General features: G+C 41.1%; 1 protein-coding gene across 8 annotated transcripts in view; it reads right to left on the reverse strand.

Annotated features, from left to right (window-relative positions):
- Positions 1 to 811: 811 nt before the first annotated feature.
- kdm2bb (lysine (K)-specific demethylase 2Bb) overlaps positions 812 to 25,329 on the reverse strand; it is a 199,248-nt gene continuing 174,730 nt past the window's right edge. For all 8 annotated transcript variants that reach the window (XM_088000040.1, XM_088000039.1, XM_088000043.1 and 5 more), the window contains 5 exons: positions 21,473 to 22,152; positions 14,824 to 14,987; positions 10,307 to 10,468; positions 5,694 to 5,912; positions 812 to 1,878 (listed from right to left, as the gene is read on the reverse strand). In XM_088000040.1, the coding sequence (XP_087856166.1) occupies positions 1,697 to 1,878; positions 5,694 to 5,912; positions 10,307 to 10,468; positions 14,824 to 14,987; positions 21,473 to 22,152 (1,407 nt within the window). In that variant the 3' untranslated portion in view covers positions 812 to 1,696. The remainder of the gene's footprint in view (positions 1,879 to 5,693; positions 5,913 to 10,306; positions 10,469 to 14,823; positions 14,988 to 21,472; positions 22,153 to 25,329) is intronic.

Below are 25,329 nucleotides of genomic sequence, written 5' to 3' on the forward strand. Positions count from 1 at the left end.
CTCTGCAAAAATCAGATAGGCAGGCACACCAAATGTTTCTCACTTTCAGGCAGAACTGCCTCTTGAACATTTAGCAAACAAAGGAAGCTTAGTACATTACAAGGTGGTAAACATGGTAAAACCTGTTGCCATTTATGTTAGGTTTTCACTGGCACAACAGCTGATGAAACTTAGTAAAGTTTGCACCATAGCAATTAATGTATTTAATTGCCAATGCATTACCCTTAATGATAAAAGATCAACTTTTGAGTCCTGGTTCTACTTTTCTTGACAGCCAACCCCACCTCCTTTTACAATTTCATTTCTATTATTTTTGAAAATCACTGGTGTATACTTTGAGAAACTGACTGCATCTCCTGCTCTACTAATGTAATACACTATTTATTTTTCAGAAACCTTCCCATCAATGTTCTGTTTTCTTTGTTGGATAGTTTTTGGGAAGCAGAGAAGGGAAGAGAACTTCTTAAAGTATTAATTTATCCACGTGCTCACCGCATACAGATATCATTCTCCTTTGGTCTTTGCTATTCCACTCTATCAGTAATGCATTTTCTCCGACTTGTACAGTATTCTTTACTGAACGGAAGTCTAAGAAATCTCTTGTGAGTTTAAAGTTAATCTCAATAACCAAAGCTATACAAAGGACAACCTGATCAAGGGCTAAGATTTAAGGCAATTTGAATTGTAGCACTTCCATTAGTCTATTTATCTGGGCATAAATTGTAACGAACACAAAATTAATTCTTGTCTTCCCCTATCCTTAGTTTGCATCTTATTTACATGCATAACAAACTCAAAAGACAAAATGGGGTGGAAACCATTGTTTTCTCTGTGAAAACGATCATTTTCATTTAGAGAAGTATTTAAAAAAAGTTGTGTTGTACAGCACCTTGAGTATTGTTCCCCTGTGAATCTAACAATAGTTCCGTACACAGCTTTCAAGACAGGTTTTATACAAATTCAGCAATGACAAACAGCAAATGGGAAAACCAATATCTCGTTACTTTACGGTATCATTACTGCTGCTAAGCTGCTTGCCTTAAAGGCAGGCGATGATGGCACATACAAACATCACAAAGATCATTCCACATAGAACATGTGAAACTTTACAGAGATTAAATCACAAGTAACAAACAGGGAAATTGAAATAAATTGGAATTCAATTGTATATAAGTAATAATGTTACATTGGAATTATTGAAATTTCCCCACTACTCTCAATAAAGTAATTTCTGTACAAAAATATTTCTGCATAATGTATGATATGTAGAGTTTAACAAAACAACAATATTTATAACATGGTCAAAATGTGTGGTCAAAGATGCTTGTTTTAAGACTCTTTTTAAAAGAACTGAACAAATTAAAATTTACACTGCACATGCTTTAGTTGTAAAACGTGCACAAAAAAGTTAGTTTTTTTCATTTTTTTTCTTGCCATTTAGGTTTATACAAATACAAACACTTGTGCGTCAGTGTCCTTTTATAACATTATTAAAACTTAGGAAATAAATTTGAATTTTGGACTGATTTTTCAGATGTGGAAAAGTTTTTGTTAGGATGAGCAGCTTTTGTCCTCTCCACAGTTCATCCTTATCCTTTTGTCTGATGCCAGTAACATGAGCAGAATCTGGGTGTAATTAAATCTCAGAAGAAATTAAACATCCTGTTGTATGGTTCCAGTTCTTCCTCTTGCTTAGTTAACTGAGTTTTTGTAAGAGTTTTTCCTCTGACAAATTGAACTGAACAATAACAGACATTTCTGCTATGAATTGTTCACAACCTTCTTTTGTTACCTGTTTGCAGTAACGGAGGTCTATTCGGCAGATATTACCACAACGTTTGAAATAGGTTAGGCACTGGTCAGTGACTTTATTGCAAACTGAAGAAGAAGAACATTATGCAAGTTAAGTATGGCAATGATATACTAGTATTCCTCAACTTAAAGTGTTGTGTTCACTTTCACATGTTATGAGACACATGAGTAGAACTAAATCCAAAAAGTGATGGGGTGAGTTATAAGAATAGACCAAAAAATAGTTCAAGGAGTAATCATATGGAATTTTGGAAAATTACTTTAAAATATAGTTAGAAAGTAAAATCAAATGACATGAATGTAATTAGTTTAATGTTATGTGAACAATATATTGGAGAAAACTTAATACTGATGGATTATTCTAAATATGTATCAAGGTAACAGCAAAGTATTGTAGGTAGAATGCACTAATTCATTAAATAGAAGAAATCTAATTAACATCTGATTTCTAATGCTTTTAACAGCAATTTATTCCTGTTGAAATCCCTCACCTTGGTTGCACAGGTAAAGACAAAGGGGAGAACTCAGCCAGTATTCCACTCTAAATTGATACTTAGACCATACACTGGATAGTGCTGCTAAAGACAGAACTGGCCCATCTGCCATGCTTTAGCAGATTGTCAAATGTCATTAAGATTGTTCACAAAAATATTCTGGGTCTGAGCAATAAAGTAATCAATTATTGTTTATTCCACCATGTCCTAAAAAGTCCACAGAGGGCTTTGCATTACAGACTGAAGCAATGCATAATGATACGCCTATAAAGGGTAAAAAAATTTCAGGATACTAATCCATGACAATTAAAGAACTGCAAAACAGGGTGGTGAGAGAGATTTAGTGGTCATGGCGTTGTCAGAACAGAGCTGGTCATGGCATTGTCAGGACAGAGCTGGTCATGGCATTGTCAGGACAGAGCTGGTCATGTCCTTATCAGTACTAGAGATTGCAAAGGAAGAACTTATGGGTTAAATAGTTGAGTTATTACAGTACACGTTGGACTCAACTGGGCCCCTACTGTGGTTGAGTGGTAGTGTCCCTACCGCTAGTCCGAGAGACCCAGATTAGAGTCTCACCTCCTGTAGAGGTGTGTAATTACAACTCTGAACATGCTGATTTACAAAATAGGTTAACAAGGGAAACTTGTGTCTCTACCTCTGGATCCGGAGGCCTGGATTCAAGTCTCACCTGCTCCAGAGGTGTGAAATTAAATTTAAAAAATACACATCGGACTCTGGGTCCCCTTGTGGTGCTATGATAGTATCCTTATCCCTTGACTGGGAGGCCTGATGAGCAAGTTCCACTTGCTTTAGAGGTGAGTCATAACATCTCTAAAGAAGTTGTTTAGAAATCTATGTTAAATTTAAAAAAAAATTAAAACCTCACATAAGTTTGCAGCTGGAAAGATATCAGAAACATTGGAGTTGAGTAAATAGCTGGGCAAATACATAAACAAAGCAGACCCAGAAGGTGGCTCTTGTGGTGCAGTGTTAAGTGTTAGTGTCCAAAAAAACTAAAGCAGGCCCATACATCTCTGAACAGATTGATTAGAAAAATAGTTAGTTAATAAAATTACATTGGACTCAGGCACTCTTATTGTGCAGTTATACTGTCCCTAACTCTGGACGAAGAGGCCCAGATTCAAGTGCCACCTGCTCTAAAGGTATGTAATTATACCTCTAAACAAGTTGATTAGAAATTGGGTTAAATACAGAAATTACGCATTGGACTCAAAATGTGCAGGAGTCAAAACATTGTGTAAAGTACCACAAGAGCCAATTAAGTGACCTGTTTAATTTTGATTTGGAGATGCCGGTGTTGTACTGGGGTGTACAAAGTTGTGTGATTTTAAACTTTGTTTCATTTTGAATGGTGTTGACCTTTATGGTGTTGGCTGACACTCAACATAAATGTTGCCAATGATTAAGCAGCTTCTGGAAGTGAGCCTTTCAGCTCAAAGGACCCAATCTCTGCCTGCCTCTGGTTGGCTTATTATGTTGTTTGTGTGGCTGGTCCAGTGAAGGTTTTAATCAGTTATTACATCCAAGATGATGATGGTACAGGGTCGGTTGCGGTTATGCCACTGAAGGTTATAACTAACTTGTATATTTAATGGAGTAGATCATGACCTGGCACTTGTGTGCTATAAATGTTTTTGCTATTTATCACCTGTTTATTATCCAGATCCTAATACTAGCACAGTCTAATTATCAGAAGAGTTATGAACACTGTCTTACTTCTAAATAAAATGATGATCGGAATGTCGTTGATCTAGTAGCTGAAGATTTTTCTTTGGCAGTGTGGTACATCAAAGCTACCACAAGTTCCAAAATTATACTCTGGATTAGTGGTGCTGGAAGAGCACAACAGTTCAGGCAGCATCCGAGGAGCAGTAAAATCGACGTTTCGGGCAAAAGCCCTTCATCAGGAATAAAGGCAGAGAGCCTGAAGGGTGGAGAGATAAGCTAGAGGAGGGTGGGGGTGGGAAGAAAGTAGCATAGAGTACAATAGGTGAGTGGGGGAGGGGATGAAGGTGATAGGTCAAGGAGGAGGGTGGAGTGGATAGGTGGAAAAGAAGATAGGCAGGTAGGACAAGTCATGGGGACAGTGCTGAGCTGGAAGTTTGGAACTAGGGTGAGGTGGGGGAAGGGGAAATGAGGAAACTGTTGAAGTTCACATTGATGCCCTGGGGTTGAAGTGTTCCGAGGTGGAAGATGAGGCGTTCTTCCTCCAGGCGTCTGGTGGTGAGGGAGCGGCGGTGAAGGAGGCCCAGGACCTCCATGTCCTCGGCAGAGTGGGAGGGGGAGTTGAAATGTTGGGCCACAGGGCGGTGTGGTTGATTGGTGCGGGTGTCCCGGAGATGTTCCCTAAAGCGCTCTGCTAAGAGGCGTCCAGTCTCCCCAATGCAGAGGAGACTGCATCGGGAGCAACGGATACAATAAATGATATTGGTGGATGTGCAGGTAAAACTTTAATGGATGTGGAAGGCTCCTTTAGGGCCTTGGATAGAGGTGAGGGAGGAGGTAAGGGAGGAGGTGTGGGCGCAGGTTTTGCAATTCCTGCGGTGGCATGGGAAGGTGCCAGGATGGGAGGGTGGGTTGTAGGGGGGGCGTGGACCTGACCAGGTAGTCACGGAGGGAACGGTCTTTGCGGAAGGCGGAAAGGGGTGGGGAGGGAAATATATCCCTGGTGGTGGAGTCTTTTTGGAGGTGCCGGAAATGTCGGCGGATGATTTGGTTTATGCGAAGGTTGGTAGGGCCCATATGTGTGCCCACGGCTACCCCCCCTTTGGTCTGGAGGAAGTGGGAGGATTCGAAGGAGAAATTGTTAAGGGTGAGGACCAGTTCGGCCAAACGAATGAGAGTGTCGGTGGAAGGGTACTGTTGGGGACATTGGGAGAGGAAAAAACTGAGGTCTTGGAGGCCCTGGTCATGGCTGATGGAGGTGTAGAGGGATTGGATATCCATGGTGAAGATGAGGCGTTGGGTGCCAGGGAAACGTCGATTTTACTGCTCGTCGGATGCTGCCTGAACTGCTGTGCTCTTCCAGCACCACTAATCCAGAATCTGGTTTCCAGCATCTGCAGTCATTGTTTTTACCCTCCAAAATTATACTGTTAGTTGTCAGAACTTGGAAAAATCTGATCCTTATAATACACACTGCTCAAGTAGCAAGTTGTAAAATTTAACTAAATTTTTATTTTCAACTTTATAGCATTTAATTGGATTGATTTGAACTAGGAAAACAATATTTTCACTGTAGCATAGGAATTTATTTTATGTTCTAAACTGTATACACAATCAAACAAATTACTTGCAAAGCAATTAAAAGTTAAATTTCACCAATTTTAGCTTAAATAATAACTCAAAATGCACATTTCTCACCTGATAGATTGACATCTGTTAAGGAATCTCTAGTTGTAGTGCCAACTGCCGTTAATAGGTTAATTGATTGATCTGTCAGATGATTGCAGTAACTAAGGTCCAGTCTGGATAATGTTGGCATGTGTCTAATAAGAAGCCGGAGTGTTGCATCTGTAATGTCCAGTCCAGCCAGACGAAGGTCTACCACATTTCGTAGCTTGCTGCGATTGTCAATTTGACCTTTCAATTATGACAAGAAACTTATTAATAAAATCATAAGAAATAGAGAAGTAGGCAACTTAGCTCTTCTCTCACTCCACCATTCAACAAGATAATGACTGATCTGTACCAGGCCTCAGTTACTTATCATAGTTCTCAACTCCCCAATGTTCCAAAGATTTATATACCTCCTGTTTAAATAGTTAAGTAGAGAATTTCAAACTCTCACCTGCCCTCTGGAAAAAGAAATTCTTTTGCACCTTGGTTTTAAATGAGATTCCCTAGTTCCACCCTGTCAAGCCTGCTCAGAATCTTGTATATTTCAAATCAGTCACCCCTCATTTTCCCTAATCACTGATAAATAAAGGCCTAACCTGTTTACCCACTCTGTATCAATCTATCCAATTAACCACCATCTAATGAGAGAGTAGCTAAATGGTCTGATTGGACTATTGCGACTTTACTCTTAATTGTTGTAAAACTATTTTTCCAAATCCAACCCCCAAACACTCGAGGCAGAAATTCAATTTGCCTTAATCACTTGTTGCACTTGCATGCTAACCTTTTGTATTTCATGTACAGGAAGACCCAGATCCTTCTGTACTGCACATTTCTGGAGACCCCCACTGTTTAAATGATAGCCTGCCTCTTGGTTCTTCCTAATGAAATGTAGTTGTCGTGGGTACGTTTGCCGAGCTGAAAAGTTGGTTTGCAGCCATTTCGTCCCCTGTCTGGGCAACATCCTCAGTGCTGTGGAGCCTCCTGTATTGTGTCGGTTGGAATTTATTTGCTTTTGTTCCTTCTGCTTCCGGTTGTTCGTTGCAGTGGTTGGTATATTGGGTCTAGGTCAATGTGTTTATTGAAGAAGTCCATGGCTGAGTGTCACGCTCCTAGAAATTCTCTGGCTGTCCTCCGTTTGGCTTGTCCTATTATTATTGTGTCATCTCAGCCAGACTTAGGATGCTTGTCTGTCTGCCAGGCATCTGTGGATGAAGTTGTGGGGATATCTGTTTTTGGCAAAGACTTTATAGAGGTGTGCTTCTTACTCTCTTCGCAAATCGAGTGCTGCAGTGTGTTGTATTCTTTTTGAACAGAGTCCTAATGCAGCTAATCATGTGTTTGGGTGGGTGCTGTTATAATTCAGGATCTTGTCAGTGTGTGTGACTTTTCTGTACACTTTTGCTGTGCGTTCCCCATTGTGTTCTTTCTACTATCAAATGTAGGAATAGAAGTTGGTTGTTAACTTCCTCGTCTCTTCTAAATTTGATCCCTGTGAGCTTGGTGTTGATAATCTAGTGTGTGCTCTCAATCACTGTCCTTTAATTATTACAAATGTGTCATCCACGTATCTGATCCAAAGTTTGGGTTGGATTTGTGGAAAGGCTGTTCTAGTCTTTGTATCACTACTTCTGCTGTAAGCCCGGAGATGGATGAGCCTATGGGCCATTGGTTTGAACATATATCTGCTGCTGAATATGAACTGCATTGTTAAGCACAGGTCCAGCAGTTTGAGCATGCAGTCCTTGTTGATTGGTTCTTCATTGTGTAGTCTGTTCTGTTTGTCCACGAGGTTGGCTATTGTACATGAACTGACATCCACGCTCCGACAACAGTTCACCAGAACAAAAGATTCAATAACCATCAGGTGCAGGACAAACATGGTGCACGAGATTCCATGCAGAGACTGCACAAAACACTATATAGAACAAACAGGCAGACAACTAGCAATCCGCATTCATAAACATCAACTGCCACTAAACACCTTCGTAGCTATACACACAGACAGCAAGCACCACATATTCGACGGGGACAACATAACAATAACAGGCCAAGCCAAACTGAGGTCAGAGAATTTCTAGAAGCATGGCATTCATCCACAGACTCCATCAATAAACACATTGACCTCGACCAAATGTACGGACCCTATATGCAACGAACAAATGGAACCGGCAACCGGAAGCAGCAGGAATGAAACCAAATAAATTCCAACCGACACAGTACAGCAGTACTTCACATGAGGTGCCACAGCATTCAGGATGTCACCGAGAAAGGGGTTGAAACGTCTGCAAACCAACTTCCCAGCTTGGTGAACATAACCACAACAAGTGCAACTGGCAACCAAGCTACAAATCTTTACACAAACCTTGAACTCCTAATGAAGTGCTTGACTTCAAACTTTTCTATATTAACTTTCATCTGCCAAGTTTGACCACTCTGTCCATCTACACTACCTTGCAGGTTTTGTATATCCTCATCACAACAACACTCCCACCTATTTTTGTACCATAGTAAATTTGTAAACATTATACTCTGCCCTCTCAAATCATTATAAATAGTAAATAATTGAGGTCCTAGGACTGATCCTTATGGCACTTTATTAATTACATTTTCTAACCTGGAAAAGTCAATCCCAATTGTGTCTTGTATATAGAGTCACAGAGATGTATAGCATGGAAACAGACCCTTCGGTCCAATCTATCCATGCCGACCAGATATCCCAACCCAATCTAGTCCCACTTACCAGCACCCGGCCCATATCCCTCCAAACCCTTCCTATTCATATACCCATCCAAATGCCTCTTAAATGTTGCAATTGTACCAGCCTCCACCACATCCTCTGGCAGCTCATTCCATAAACGTACCACCCTCTGCGTGGAAAAAGTTGCCCCTTAGATCTCTTTTATATCTTTCTCCTCTCACCCTAAACCTATGCCCTCTAGTTCTGGACTCCCTGACCCCAGGGAAAGACTTTGTCTATTTATCCTATCCATGCCCCTCATAATTTTGTAAACCTCTATAAAGGTCACCCCTCAGCCTCCGACGCTCCACGGAAAACAGCCCCAGCCTGTTCAGCCCCTCCCTGTAGCTCAAATCCTCCAACCCTGGCAACATCCTTGTAAATCTTTTCTGAACCCTTCCAGGTTTCACAACATCTTTCCGATAGGAAGGAGACCAGAATTGCACACAATATTCCAACATTGGCATAACCAATGTCCTGTACAGCCGCAACATGACCTCCCAACCCCTGTACTCAATACTCTGACCAATAAAGGAAAGCATACCAAACACCTTCTTCACTATCCTATCTACCTGCGACTCCACTTTCAAGGAGCTATGAACCTGCACTCCAAGGTCTCTTTGTTCAGCAACACTCCCTAGGACCTTACCATTAAGTGTATAAGTCCTGCTAAGATTTGCTTTCCCAAAATGCAGTACCTCACATTTATCTGAATTAAACTCCATCTGCCACTTCTCAGCCCATTGGCCCATCTATGTTAACCAATCCATGTTAATACATTATCCCCAAATACCGTGAACTTCTTTCTTGTGAAATAACCTTTTATGTGACATCTTATCACTATATAAATGATTCATAGATTCTTTCTCTGTGGTCTTCAAAGAAAATTATGAAATCAGAATGCTTAAAAAAAAGTTAAATACAAGTACAGAAGGGACCAATTGTAGCAAAGGAATTTTATTTTGAAGACAGCATTCAATTCAGCATTGCTATTGAAGAGATTTCCACATGCTATTCGAGAAGAATCTAGCATATCAATAAATGCGAGAAAACAGAGCTGTAGGCATTTTGACTTAAGAATGGAAGCACGTGGATTATAACCTGAATATCAATTTAATTTTGAACTACACATGTTGTGAGTTTTCTGTGCTTGATGTAAGAAATCAAGCCTCCTCCAAGCCACGTCAACTTGAAACATGGACATGCCAGCAATCAGGCAATCCACAAAAACTTTTGGAACAACATTTGAAACTGATGGTCATGTAGTGGAATGCTGCAGTGGATGATTCATCTCAGACTCTTTCCCAGCTCTTCATTAACTGGCTTCTCCAACAATTAGATTTACTCCATTGATATAAAGAAACAGTCATATAGACTAGATCAGCAGCATGGAACTGACAACTTATCAGCCAAACACTTGATGGGTATGCTCTGGAACTAGCCAAGCTATCCCAACATAGCTACAACAATGATATCTACCTGACAAACTGTAACATTACTCACGTATGTCTTATCCATAAAATGTAGGGCATGTGACACTTACTCACCAAAACCTCTCCTCATATTCAGGATGGGCTCTGCGGAGATTGCTCAACTCCACACCTCATCACAGCTTTGTCCAAATATGGATAAACAAACTGCATTCTAGAGAGAAGGTGAGAGTGACCCTCCTTGATATCAAGACAGCATTTGACTGAATGTGACATCAAGGAGCCCTAATAAAATCACTGTCAGAGGGAGATGGAGAGGTAGTGATGAAGGGGGGGCTTATTCGTTGACTGGAATCATACATAGCACAAAGGATGAGGTACAATTAATGGGTTTTAATTAACACAAAAAAACTAAGTGACGAGATGCAGTATAGCTTAAAACATAGCAAGTTATAAAGATTTCCTACCTGGTCTGTTGTCTGTTGGAGGAGAAAGCAAATCTCTCATTTGGGCATCTTTTAATCCTTCCACCCATCTAAGATCCATAGTTCTCAGCAATGGACAACTAGAGCTGCAAAGTGCAGAGATTGCTGCCCAGGAGCAGCCTGAAACAACCAAGTCTTTAAGACCTGAAAAGGGGAATACAAAGTTGAACGAACCAGCTTGACAGCAGTTTGAATGTAATGTGCTGAAAGGCTGTGTTGAAGAAATTAATATAAATCTTTTAAAAACTATAAATGATTAACACAGGAATCACAAAACATGACAAGAACAACTACAAAAGAAACACCAAACTCACTGGCTTATTCCCACAAAGGAGCTGAATGTGCTCATGTACTGGTAGTAACCTAATAAAATTTTTTAAGAATAAAACAACTATGAATTATGTAACCTCATCAAATCAAGTAGCAGCTGCCCTAATGTTTCAGTCGTGTGAATGGTGGTCAGCAACCTAGAAGTTCCACTGCCTCATGCTAATATTGTGTTTTCATATTAAAAGATGCTGATGTAGTTTATTCACATCTGCCCCACTTATGTACTTGTCACCAGGTGGAGAGACATGCTATCACTGGATATCACATAGCTGTCACCCAACAAGGAATCAAGCAATCTCAATGTTGAAATCGTTGCCTTTAATCTTTTTGCACTGCCTGTCAGAAGTAGCAACTTGAGCAATATTTCCTTTTCCCTCTGCATTAGATGTCTTTAAGCAAAGTTCTGATACACTTGTCTACACTGTTGTTAACAACGTATATTTTCCTCCATTGATCAAAATATGTTAAGAAAAAATGACCAAAGTGTTTGATTTTTCTGGAAGATACAAAAGGGCTTTAAATTTCCATTGAAGTTAAAAATGCAGGATTTTAAATTAACATAGAAACAAGCATACTCTGACTCTGATCTTTTATGAACCAAAATATGTCTCAGAGTCACCCATCTCATCAGAAACAAGTGTTTTTTAAAAAGTAAGAGTATATTTAACATGTAAATCTTAACACCTTGGTACACAGGGTGATTTGGGAGTATTTCAGCAATTCATATCGAATGAGACAACAGAGTGTTTAGGAAACAAATTCACAATATTCTAGCCAAAGTCAGGATTATGACACATCTTTTCATGAAAATGACTGGAGTAAATCTATCACCTGCCTATCATTCATATTGCCGACAGAAACTTGGATAATGCTGATCTTGCCCCTTTTCTCTTTGGCATAATAGAGAAACTCCCGTGTCATTGCTTTGGGATCACATTCAAATGTAAAATGTAGCACCTATTCAGATGAACTTTAATTTGCCTTTTCCCTCTCTTTCTCGGAAGCAACCAGGTCTATTGGCATGTTTTGGGAATTCATTGTCAAAGTCCACAACATGTCAATCAATGGCACAACGCAACATTGCTATACACAAATACAAAAGTCTTTTTAGGATTTGCAGTTTTATTTTCTGGTAAAGAAACTATCATTGGCATTGTCGAAACAATGCTATTTATTGTCCAAACCCAAACAAGAATAGCAGCATGACAATCTGCAAGTGTTTGCCAATCAACACTGTAATTTGACTCCTGCTCCACAAATGGTGCCAAGGCAATCAAGCACTGCATACCTTCCTGAGGCAGCACAAGCACTTAAAAAACGGATTACACTCAAATATCCTAATTAGCTCAGAGACCACCCTGCAACTACACAAAAAATCTTGGACTTGATTCAATCTCAATGTCATGACATTGGCCAGTATGGAACAAAAGCCATATTATCCACACCAAATTCCACACTGTGCAAGGATGCAAACCATATCTGTTAAATACAAATCTGACATGACAAAATGAAGGCAGCACAAGACATCTGACGACAAAAATGTACAGGAATGAGTAATAGTGCTGGCTTGATCAGAGCCCTAGTCCTGGCAATACACAAGTTATGCGAGTTTACAGTTATTTGCCATTAAAGAAGGAGTGATGACAAATTCAGAAAGCAATCTGTACTGCCAATAGAGCCTCCGCATTAACATTATTTCTTGATCTTATACCAAGGTTCCAGCACAATCAACAAGGTAGAATATAAAGCACTTTCACTCCTACGTTCGTTAGATAGTCTCATTCATTTACTCACATATTCGTCTATAACAAATAAATCTTTTCCCCATCTTACCTACCGAAAAGGTATTGTCCAAACTCATTCCACTTAATAAAAAACCCTATTCTTTGCCAACTGTAACACTTCCATTTCTGTACAGCTGAAGATCCTTGCAGCATTTTTCTGGCTGAAAGCACTTTTATTTTCACAGTTAAGAGTATATTTGGATAAGAAAAGGGGAAAAGAAAACTCCTACGCAAAGTACAGGCTTCAAAAGGAAGTGATTAATAAAAATCAGTAAGGGGAGAAGAGCGTTCATGTATTCGTTCATGGCAAAGTGTTATTGCACATTCCTAATCATCCTCAAGAAGCTGGTGAGTTGCCTCTTGAACCACCGCAGGTCAGTGTGTGAAGGTTCTCCTACAGTGCAGTTAGAGAATGTGGTGCAGTTATAGGTAGTGAGTTGCCTCTTGAACCTCCGCAGTGTGTGAAGATTCTCCTTACAGTGCAGTTATACGGAGGGTGTTCCAGGATTTTGACCTGACAGCAAGAGGAAAGTGGTTATAGTCAGGATGGTCTGCAATTTTAGTGGAATTTTGCAGATACCCTTATCCTTCTGTGACTTGCGTTGTCAGTGTGAACAAAGGACTGCATTTCCACAAAGACTGTATGGTAGTGATTCTATCAATGTGGTCATGGACAGGTACATCTATGGCAGTAAATCACTTGGACAGATTTTCCTCTCCTTCACATCAGTTATCTCACTATCTGCCTCTGCCCCATTGTGTCCTACAGGGCCCAACCAGCTTAGTCAGTGAATGGTAATGTATTGTTTTCAATCAGAGAAGTGTGAATCTTAGGAACTGTTTATCTCAGAGGTATAGTGGTGCTGCCATCTAGTCAGTGGACTAGAAAATGGAATTGAGGTAGAAAATCAACTATGATTGTACCGAATGTAGAGCTGACACAAAGAGTCAAATGGTCTACTCCTGCTCCCATTTTTTTCATGTTCTTAAACAGATTTAAGCTATTGCTATGCTACGTTCACTGCAACATTGCTTTGAATTAGTTAGAAAACTGTAAATGTTAATGAATGTAAAGTCAAAAACAATTTTCTTTGGAAGCCAACACTGGCTATGAAAGATATGAAAGCATCAAAGCTCTGCTCCTTCACCTGAGGCAAGCTTGTGATTTCAATTAAATCTGTTGGACTATAACCTGGTCCAAGGTAAAACATTGTGAGATCTGAACTTCTGGATTAAACCAGGTGCCAATCAGGTGATCTTCCCAAATTGTGAAGGTGGGAGAATTATACTTACAGGTCAGGCTGACAATAACCAGACTAAATTATTGGCCAGAAAACAAAAGCAAGAATAGTATTCAGTAGAAAATATATTTATAATAATCAGAAAACATTATTGATTTTTTTTTCCTAATATTAACTACAACAAAGCAGCACAGTGGCTAGCACTGCTGCCTCACAGTGCCAGGGACGCAGGTTCGATTCCGGCCTTGGGCAACTGTCTGTGTGGAGTTTGCAGGTTCGACTCCCGCCTCCTGGTGTCTGTGTGGATTTCCTCCAGGTGCTCTGGATTCCAAAAGATGTGCACCGACCATGCTAATTGCCCATAGTGATAGGCGCATTAGTCAGGGGTAAATACAGGAATGGGGAATGGGTCTGGGTGGATTATTCTTCAGAGGTTCAGTGTGGACCTGTTGGGCCAAACAGCCTGTTTCCATATTGTAGGAAATCTGATCATCTAATCTAATCTAACCAAAAGGCACCTCCCTGCACTAAATGTCAACCATATTTGTTAACTTTTATCGTGGTAAATCCTCTTGTTATACTTGTATTCCTGATTACATCCTGATCGCTGGGTGTTCTGAGGTTGTCAGCCAAACCTATCACTATGGAATAACATTCCATTTCACAGTACTATGGCAAGCAAGTTAGATTATTTTTATAATTCCATTCCCCACAGACAAGAAAGATCTTTGAGAAAGGATCTGACCCTGAACAATTCCCATTTCTCAGTTTATTTCCTTGGAAACTTCTTTTGTAGGGTGGTGTGCAAATAGAGCTAAATGATAAATTAATATTGATTACTAATGTTACACCATAATCCCAATTATCATTGAGAAAACACACATTTCCATTCAATAGTTCTGCTTATTTGGACAGTCTTGAAATAAAATGAAAACCAGCCCAAATAAAAAATGATGCAATAAACTTATTCTTCAGAATTATGGGTGACATATTCAAGATGCAGTTTTGGGTAGAACCTGTGGAAATGCTTATTTACATATTCAGTGAAGTGTATGTAAACTTAGGTGCATAGTCTGACTGGTTCAACATATCCAACTCATTGTAATGCTTTTGCTATTAGTGTATTGGCATTTCAGACACCCACCTGGCAATCTGTTGATAAGCCAAGTTAACTGCTTTTTCGATATATTTGTCCAGCTCAGGTCAAGGGTTACAGGCTGCCTCCTAATGATGCCACTGAGCATAAGAGGTGTGATCGATTTACACCGGTTTAAATCAATCTTGGTCCAAAGCCTCTTGTCACAGCACCTGGGAAGGTAAAGTTTAACAATGGAACCAGTTGCTTGATATTATAGAACTTGTGAATTGCTGGAGAAAGTGACCACCTTGTTGAAGTCATCAGGGCAGAATCACAAAAATACCAAATTTTAAAATGAACAATTCATACTGCACAAGGGAGCTAATTGGTGCTTTGTTCATGGCAATGTCTTAACCAAACAATGGTTTTTTCCACGTTTTTGCTGAAATTTAAACCAGGCAAGTTGATTCTGATTGGTCAAGATGTTCTCACGGGAATTACCCCAAGAAACTGTTGTCCAATCCTTTGTTTAGTTTTAAAAATAAAAGACACAATGCCTGGAAGTGTTCATTTTACTTCTAGAGGACAGACAGGATTCCACATGTTAAGATATGCAAATTTCCAGCCAACCTGTTAGCCCCATTGCAAGCCTGACCAATAATCTTGAACTGTTTGTTTGTGTATTTCTTAGTGCAGTCAGGTTGGTTCAGCAAGTCCTGCTCAATCATGGAATCAAACCTAGTTAGATGCTATGTTCTGAGCTTTGCAAGCCTGGCTTGATTGAGTAACATTCAGAATCTGCCTGATGCAAACAACCAATGGTATGATTCATCAGTCATTGAGAAGTTCAGCCTACATACTTGACATCATAGCAGTACTGAAATTTCTACACTACTGTATTTACTTGTGTGGCAGACAGAACATCCTCTGACTTGATGACATCCTGTTAATAGCAGTGAAAAATGACTAACTTTCCCCATTTCTCTGAAAGTGACACACTGGATCCATTCTTTTGGGCGATATATAGTAAGCAATGATGTGATCCATCCACTATCTGACTTGATGCATCGATTTGGTAACAAACCTGTACAATGAGCAAAAGCTTATGGTCCTATTTATGAGGTTGCTCATAAGGCTAATCTTGTTGCATAGAGCTATATGGATCCCAATAGAAATAATAGTAAAAGTTTCTTTCAGTACATAAGAAACAAACAACAGGCAAAAGTAGACATTGGGCCACTTCAAACTGATGCAGGAAGCCTAGTGATGGGAGATAAGGAAATAGCAGGAGAACTTAACAAGTACTTTGCGTCAGTTTTCACAGTGGAAGACATGAGCAATATCCCAAAAATTAAAGGGTGTCACGGGGCTGAGTTGAGTATGGTTGCCATTACAAAAGAGATATTGCTAGAAAAGTTAAAAAGTCTTAAAATTGATAAATCTCCTGGCCCCGATGGGATACACCCTAGAGTTCTGAGAGAGGTGGCTGAGGAAATAGCAGAGGCATTGGTTGAGATCTTTCAAGAGTCACTGGAGTCAGGAAAGGTCCCGGATGATTGGAAGATGGCTGTTGTAACCCCCTTGTTCAAGAAAGGATCAAGGCAAAAGATGGAAAATTATAGGCCAATCAGCTTAACCTCGGTTGTTGGTAAAATTCTAGAATCCATCATTAAGGATGAGGTTTCTAAATTCTTGGAAGAGCAGAGTCTGATTAGAACAAGTCAACATGGATTTAGTAAAGGGAGGTCATGCCTGACAAACCTGTTGGAATTTTTTGAAGAGGTAACAAGTAGGTTAGACAAGGGAAACCCAGTGGATGTGGTCTATCTAGACTTTCAAAAGGCCTTTGATAAAGTGCCACACGGGAGGCTGCTGAGCAAGGTGAGGGCCCCTGGTGTTCGAGGTGAGCTGCTGGGATGGATTGAGGATTGGCTGTCTAACAGAAGGCAGAGAGTTGGGATAAAAGGTTCCTTTTCAGAATGGCAGCCGGTGACGAGCGTTGTCCCGCAGGGTTCGGTGCTGGGGCCACAGCTGTTCGCATTATATATTAATGATTTGGATGAGGGAACCGGGGGCATTCTAGCGAAGTTTGCCGATGATACGAAGTTAGGTGGACAGGCAGGTAGTACTGAGGAAGTGGGGAGGCTACAGAAGGATCTAGACAGGTTGGGAGAGTGGTCCAGAAAATGGTTGATGGAATTTAACGTGAGCAAGTGCGAGGTCTTGCACTTTAGCAAAAAGAATAAAAGCATAGACTACTTTCTAAATTGTGAGAAAATTAATAAAGCCAAAGCACAAAGGGATCTTGGAGTGCTAGTCGAGGATTCTCTAAAGGTAAACATGCAGGTTGAGTCCGTGATTAAGAAAGCGAATGCAATGTTGTCTCTTATCTCAAGAGGGTTGGAATATAAAAGCAGAGATGCACTACTAAGACTTTATAAACCTCTGGTTAGCCCCCATTTGGAGTACTGTGTCCAGTTTTGGTCCCCACACCTCAGGAAGGACATACTGGCACTGGAACGTGTCCAGCGGAGATTCACACGGATGATCCCTGGAATGACAGGTCTAACATATGAGGAACGGCTGAGGATACTGGGATTGTATTCATTGGAGTTTAGAAGATTAAGGGGAGACTTAATAGAGATGTACAAAATAATACATGGCTTGGAAAAGGTGGATGCTAGGAAATTGTTTCCGTTAAACGAGGAGACTAGGACCCGTGGACACAGCCTTAGAATTAGAGGGGGTCATTTCAGAACAGAAATGCAGAGACATTTCTTCAGCCAGAGAGTGGTGGGCCTGTGGAATTCATTGCCACGGAGTGCAGTGGAAGCCGGGATGCTAAATGTCTTCAAGGCCGAGATTGATAGATTCTTGTTGTCTAGAGGAATTAAGGGCTACGGGGAGAACGCTGGTAAGTGGAGCTGAAATGCGCATCAGCCATGATTGAACGGCGGAGTGGACTCGATGGGCCGAATGGCCTTACTTCCACTCCTATGTCTTATGATCTTATGGTCAACAGGTATATTAACACGTAACAATAGGCTTTTGGCAGATAGGAGTAGAGAACCCATTCGTAGAATTTTCAACTATCATGTCAAGAAAATGCAGTTCATTAGAGTCTGTTATTTCTAAGGCAAATTTGAGCTTGGGATGCAGCCCATGAAGGTGTACAAGGAAAATAAAATATCGAGGAACTTCACTCTTATCAATGAAGCAAAGATTTGAAGACAACACTCCAGGGCATTTCCTGTGCCAACATTGCAACCAGAGTTGACTTGCCTGATTAGAACGTAAACTAAAGCTTGGAAATAATTGATTGGTGACACTTTGACCAGAGTCGACTTGCCAAACAAGCAAGATCCTTTTCTTGTGCAGCATAAATTGTTATTCCTTTGGAGAGTTACCATTCTTGTGAATCTGAACTGATGTGTGAGAAACAAAAAGCCTTGGCAGCATGCCCCTTTGTACAGTAACAAACTTTTAAACAGAATCTTTTCATGTTAATTACCATAAAATAACATAGGTTGATCTGGTTACATTATTTGGTGACAGCATAAGACTGTGGAAATTAAAACAAAACTTCTCGTAACTATCGTCAACTTTATTTTCTTTTCCTCACAAATATACTCTGTGCTAAGATATAATATAGATGATAGAGAATAACAATATTAAAAAGCAGAGTTAGTAAGGCAACATGAAGAGGAAATCATACCTAATGAATTTATTCCAGTTCTTTGAGGAGGTATCAAGCAGGGTAGATAAAAGGGAACCAGTAGATGGACTATATTTTGATTTCCATAAGGCATTTGATAAGGTACCTCACACAATTCTACTTCAGAAGGGACTTTGGTGTTCGGGGTAGTACACTAGCAAGGCTAAAGGATTCACTAACTAATAGAAGAGAGTTGAGATAAAGCTATATTTTCAAGATGCAACTTGTAACTAGAAGGACCAAAAGGATCAGTGCAGAGACCATGATTATTTATAACATATCGTAATGATTTGGATGACAGAAGTGAATGTATTATTACCAAGTTTTCAGATGACACAAAATAGGTAGGAAGCAAGTAATCAAGCTGACACAAGTGTATACAGAGTGATATAGATAGCTTAAGTGGGTAACTGCTTAGCAGATGAAATAGAATGTTGGGAAAAGGTGAAATAGGGTTATATATATCAGCAGGAAGAACAGAAACACTAAATGTTTACATGGAGAAAGGTTTGTACCATAGCTGAATCAGCGGGACAGCGCGGGGTCCTGCAGCCGCACGGCACGGGATCTCACCGACGACCTCACCTCCCATCACCAAACCATTATCTCCTCGACCATACACAACCTCATCACCTCAGGAGATCTCCCACTCAGTTTCCAACCTCATAGTGCGGGAACCTCTCACCGCCTGATTCTACCGCCTTCCCAAGATCCACAAGCCTGACCACCCCGGCCAACCCATTGTCTCAGCCTGCTCCTGCCCCACCGAACTCATCTCCACCTACCTCGATACTGTGGTCCAGGAACTCCCCACATACGTTCGGGGACACCACGCACACCCTCCACCTCCTCCAAGACTTCAGTTTCCTTGGACCCCAATGCCTCATCTTCACACTGGACATCCAATCCCTCTACACCTCCATCTGCCATGACAAAGCCTCCAAGTACTCCGTTTCTTCCTCTCTCAACGTCCCCACCAGTACCCTTCCACTGACACTCTCATTCAGTTGGCTGAACTGGTCCTCACCCTCAATAATTTCTCCTTCCAATACTCCCACTTCCTCCAGATGAAATGGGGAGCCCTGGACACCCACATGGGCCCCAGGTATGCCTGTCTATTTGTCAGCTATGTGGAACAGTCAGTAGTTACACCGGCACCACTCCCCACCTCTTCCTCCACTACATTGATGACTGCATCGGCGCCACCTCGTGCTCACGCGAGGAGGTTGAACAGTTCATCAACTTCACCAACACATTCCACCCCGACCTTAAATTCACCTGGACCATCTCAGACACCTCCCTCCCCCTCCTGGACCTCTCCATCTCCAACAATGGTGACCAACTCAACACTGACATTTTTTGCAAACCCACCAACTCCCACAGTTATTTGTATTACACCTCCTCCACCCTGCCTCCTGTAAAAATGCTCTCCCGTATTCCCAATTCCTCCACCTCTGCCGCACCTGCTCCCAGGAGGACCAGTTTCACCATAGAACACACCAGATGGCCTCCTTTAAAGACCGCAATTGCCCCTCCCACGTGGTTGAAAATGCCCTCCAACGTATCTCATCCACTTGCTGCACCTCTGCCCTTGAACCCCATCCCTTCAACCACAACAAGGAGAGAACCCCCATGATCCTCGCCTTCCACCCCACCAACCTTCGTAACAACGCATCATCCTCCGCCATTTCTGCCACCTACAAACAGACCCCACCACCCTCCCCATCCCTTTCCGCTTTTCATAAAGACCATTCCTTCAGTGACTACCTCATCAGGTCCACACTCTCTCCCCCCACCTCCAACAACCCACCCTCCCCTCCCGACACCTTCCTTTACCACCACAGGAATTGCAAAACCTGTGCCCACACCTCCCTCTTCACCTCCGTCCAAGGCCCCAAAGGCTTCCACATCCAGCAAAGTTTCACTTGCACTTCCACACGTGTGATTTATTGTATCCGTTGCTCCTGAAGTGGTCTCCTCTACATTGAGGAGACAGGACGCCTTCTCGCAGAGCGCTTCAGAGAACATTTCAGAACACCCGCACCAATCAACCCCACTGCCCTGTGGCAGAATACTACAACTCCCCCTCCCATTCCACCGAGGACATGCAGGGCCTGGGCCTCCTCCATTGCCACTACCTTACCATCTGACACCTGCAGGAAGAATGCCTCATCTTCCACCTCGGGTCCCTCCACCCCATAGCAATAATGTGGATTTCACTAGTTTCCTCATTTCCCCTCCCTCCACCGTATCCCAGTTCCAACCTTCCAGCTCAGCACCGCCCTCACGACCTGTCCTACCTGTCCGTTCCACTTTCCCCTCCGACCTATCACCTTTACCCCCACCTCCATCCACCTATTGCGCTCTCAATTACCTTCCCGCCAGCCTGACCTCCCCCTCCCATTTATCTCTCCACCCGCAAGGCTCCCTGACTCATTCCTGTCGTTGATTCTCCTGCTCCTCGGATGCTGCCTGACTTGCTTGCTTTTCCAGAACCACACTCTCGACTCTAACCACCAGCATCTGTAGTCCTCACCTTCAACTAATATATTAGTTGCCTACTTTCAGTCCAAGTTCAATTAATCCAAAATCTATTAAAGCAGCCAAAGCGCTTTGGAGAAAAATGAAAGTGGTCTACACCAACTATTACTGAATTAGCATTGATGGGGTAGACCAGTGAAAGTCATCAGGGTTTTAAATATTGTATAATAGATAATATTTCAATGGGTTTACAATGTGCAACTTTACAGCTTGAAATAAACTTGCAAGGCAGAGAAATATAACTAAAATTCTGCACAAAGTATTTGTTCCCCTGCATTTCAGATAATAAGGAAATAAATATAAGCAAATGTTACAGATTCTGGAAATCAAACAAACTCAAACAATGCTGGAAAACCCAGCAGCTCTGGAAGAAGTGGAAAGTGAAAGAGTTAACATTTTGAATCAAATATGACTCTTCATCAGAACTTTATGAACAGCAATAGGAAATAAAATGCTTACCATCTGTTCCAGGTTTTACAGACTCTCATGCAAATGCATAAATCTTTTCGACTGAGGTAGCCAAACACAGCCATCCACACTTCTCGTTGCATGACATGGTCTTCACCATCATCAAGGGGCAGAGAGTCTGGGGGTGGGCTGACAGGGGGAGGCCGCACAACATGTCTCTCCATTTGAATGGACTTAGTTGGTGACACAGAGGGTGGGGGTCTAGTGATAACCCTGGGAGCCCGCCTCAAGCTCGTGGTAAGGTGATGCCTAAGCCTAGGAGTCCCATTTAATCCTTTGCTTAATCTGTGAAGTCTTTCACTGCTTGCCGGCAGTCGTTTAGGCTTCTCTACTTTTTCACCCTCTCCTTCAGATTTAATTGGTTGATGATTCTCATTTGCCAGGCTGGTCTCAGTTTTATGAATCTCTTGATTGAGTTCTTTGCTTAGTTCTTTACTAAGTTCTTTATTGTGCAATCGCTTCTTGCGTTTCTCTTTAAACCTCTCACTTTTCTTTTCTTTGGCCTCTGCACTTTCAGTACTGGGACCAGCTCTTGGAGAGCTTGACCTAGACTGGTCACTCTCCTTTGTTTTCTGAGGTGTCTCTGGTGGATCATCTTCAGGCTCCTGCTTGATAGTTCGCAATGTTTTGACAATTGTTGGGTGATCTTCACTTGGCTGCAAGGATTTTTTCTATTGAATAGAAAAATGAAGTGCATGAAACATTCAAATTAATGCGCTTAACATTTCAAGTAACATGCTGAAACATCTATGCACAATAATATAAAAAGACAGGCTTGCATTGTTACTGTTGCTTTCTTGCTCAGCACACATCCAATTTTATAGCCAATGGAGCACTGGAAAATGTACGCATTATTATATGTGATAGCCTGTGTGTGTGCAGCAGACTCTCACAAACAAACAGCAATAAAACAGCAATAAACGTGCTTTTGCCACATTGATTTTGGGATAAATATTGCCAGACACAAGGGACAACTCCCAAAAGTGCCATAAGATCTTTTATATCCATTTGAAGAGGAAGACTCGGTTTCAATTTAGCAGTTTATCTGAAAGACAACACCTCCAACAGTACAAGGCTTCCTCAGCACTGGTTTTCTTGCGCTGAAGTCTTACAGTGGAACTTGAGCTGACAACCTTCTAACTCAGTGAAGCTCTAATAACCCCTGGCATGAGTTCCAATACGATTCTGTTATTGGAACTTCGCAACATTTTAAAAAAGTAAATCAGGGCACGTGCGCTGTGTTTTGCTGACAGGGAAATCATTTACTGTTCATCCCTGGTTGAGCTTGAGAAGATTGTGGTGAGTTGCCTCGTGGAAGGACTGCATTTGGGGTAGATATACCCATTATGCTGTTAGGGGGTGAGTGCCAGGAATTTGACCCAGTGACAGGGAAGGAACTGTTTGCTAACAGATTGTAACAGAGAACTGAAAATACAGTCTAACTAGATACATAAACAGAGGAACCTCGATTATCCGAAGGACACGGGTAGGGAGTATTTCATTTGGTTATTCAAATTCCAGATAACTGAATGCCAGATAACAATTTAGCCGTGCATTGGGACCTTGCGAACTTGCCGGATAATCAGAAATTTGGAAAATTGAATGCCAGATAATCGAGATTCCTCTGTACTTAATCTTCTCCTGCCAAGCAATGATCCAAACCAATGATTACTGTGAATTATGAATGGAAGATATTGCACATAAATTAACTATTTCCAAAATAGTATCGTCATATAAGCCAAAAAGAAAATTCATTGCAAGAAAGCAATAGACTTTTACATTTAAACTTCTGTCTTCGGGAGGAAGATAAACCATGGGAAGATACAAATGATGAACAGCAGCTGAATTCTTGTCATTTGCTGCGAGATTTATAATCTAGGGGCAATCGATGAGTAATAGTTCCAATGTAGAAAGACATGCTGAGCAGCAGTTGAACGTGATCGGATTTGCAAGCTTATCATTAAAACACCATGGTCAAGTTCAAGTTTAAATTGAATAGGATGTTTACGTCAGTTATTAGCCGTTATTCTTATATTTTTATCACCTTAAAAACACTCCATTGTTGAGAATAATCTTAATACTCAAGCTCGTAAAATGGAAAGAAAATGACTCCTCAAGCTACACAGTAATGCCTAAAAAAACAGCAGGATGCCTCAGTCACTAGAAATTAGAAAAAACATTACATGAGCAACATAACTTAGCGTAATCTTGTAGAAAAGCAAAGAACAGTGAGGGGACTGCCAAAAAAAGGTATTTTAAAACAACATTTGTAGATTTTCTAGATTGAAAATTGCAGAACTTTTGATTCTATGTTATATCCTCCCTGGTACTTCACCCTTCACTACACACAATGTTAAAAAAAATAGATACACAATGAGTAAAAGTTTGAAGTTGCTCATCTTATCCTAACATATCGAATTTGGGGCCAGAATAGAATATAGAAGAGTGTAGGATATTGTAACTTTGTGCTTATGGTGGTGTATATACGTCAGGAATTCAAATACACACCACAGGAAAATCATTGAGTAAACTGTGCTCAGGAAGTCTGGTAATAGAGGCTTGTATCTGAAAGCTCCTAGACTGTTGTCAAAACCTCCTGCTATCATCCTTCAGAGAAGGGAACCAATCACTTTGTATCTGAGTACATGATGACTCTGAGAAAAACTGAGGGTATGCAATAAATGTCTTACTTGAAGCAAGACAATTTAAATCAAAAGCTGCAGTGACTCTCTACAAGAGTTCTTTTCAACAGAAAAAAAACTAGCATAAAAATCTGTAGATTAAAGACAAGAAAAATGGAATATGTGCAAATGGTAACGTAGCTTAAAAAGCAGAGGATCCCAAGTTTCATTTCTCATCTATCCAGAATTAATTGAACACAGGACTGCAGGGAAAGGTTTGGAATGTATAATTAGGCTAGCCAAAGACTGTGGAGAATGATGATTTTGGTCATGGGCATGCAAGTTAGGCATCTCTGCTGATATTTGACTGCTATTCATTCAAAGTGCTATTCAATTAGTCTCACTCCCATGATCTTTCCCCATTTCCTGACAATTACTTTAATTTTCAAATATATAGCCTATCTATTTCTAAAAATTGCCATTTGACCTGCTTGCATCATCTTTTAAAGTAGTGCATTCCAAATCAAAACTTTTTCTATATATTCATTCGTGGTCATGCTTACCAATACTGTCATGATCAAATGCATTTGCAGCTGGATGAGGTCAAGTATGAGTTTCCCTCTTGCCAATTCCCTCAGCAATTGCTCCAGACCCAATCTAGTAACTATATCCTTTAGGACCCAACCAGCTTCATCGGTAGTAGAGGGATCAATGATTAGGGACATAGGTTTAAGGCAGATGGTTTAGAAGAGATTAGCGGAAAAATCCCTGATCATTGATCCCTCCATTGGAGATGGACACTGAAAATACCCAAGGAGTATATTTTGCACCCTCAGTGCTTCAAGTGTTGTTCAACATGGAGGATTACACATTCATCAGCCGAGGGAGGACAATACATGGTATCAGCAGGAGGACATTTCCTTGCCCACGTTTAACCTAAAAGCATGAGATTTCACGAGGCCAAGGGTTAACGTTGAGGATTCCCAGGGCAACCCCCTCCAGACTGTATATCACTGTGCCACCAACTTTGCTGGGTCTGTCCTGCTGTTGAGACAGGACATATCCAGGGATGGGAATGGTAACATCTAGGACATTGTCTGTAAGATATGGCTCCGTGAGTATGACACACGCTCCCAATTTTGGCATTAACCCCAGGTATTGGTTAAGGACGAATTTGCAGGGCTGACAGGGTTGTTTGTCCCAGTGCCTGGGTCAAGCCAGGTGGCC

Source organism: Chiloscyllium plagiosum, unplaced genomic scaffold, assembly GCF_037043375.1.
Source record: "Chiloscyllium plagiosum isolate Xiang-an unplaced genomic scaffold, Cpla_swu_hap1 HiC_scaffold_24, whole genome shotgun sequence".
In the NCBI taxonomy this organism is placed as follows: Eukaryota; Metazoa; Chordata; class Chondrichthyes; order Orectolobiformes; family Hemiscylliidae; genus Chiloscyllium; species Chiloscyllium plagiosum.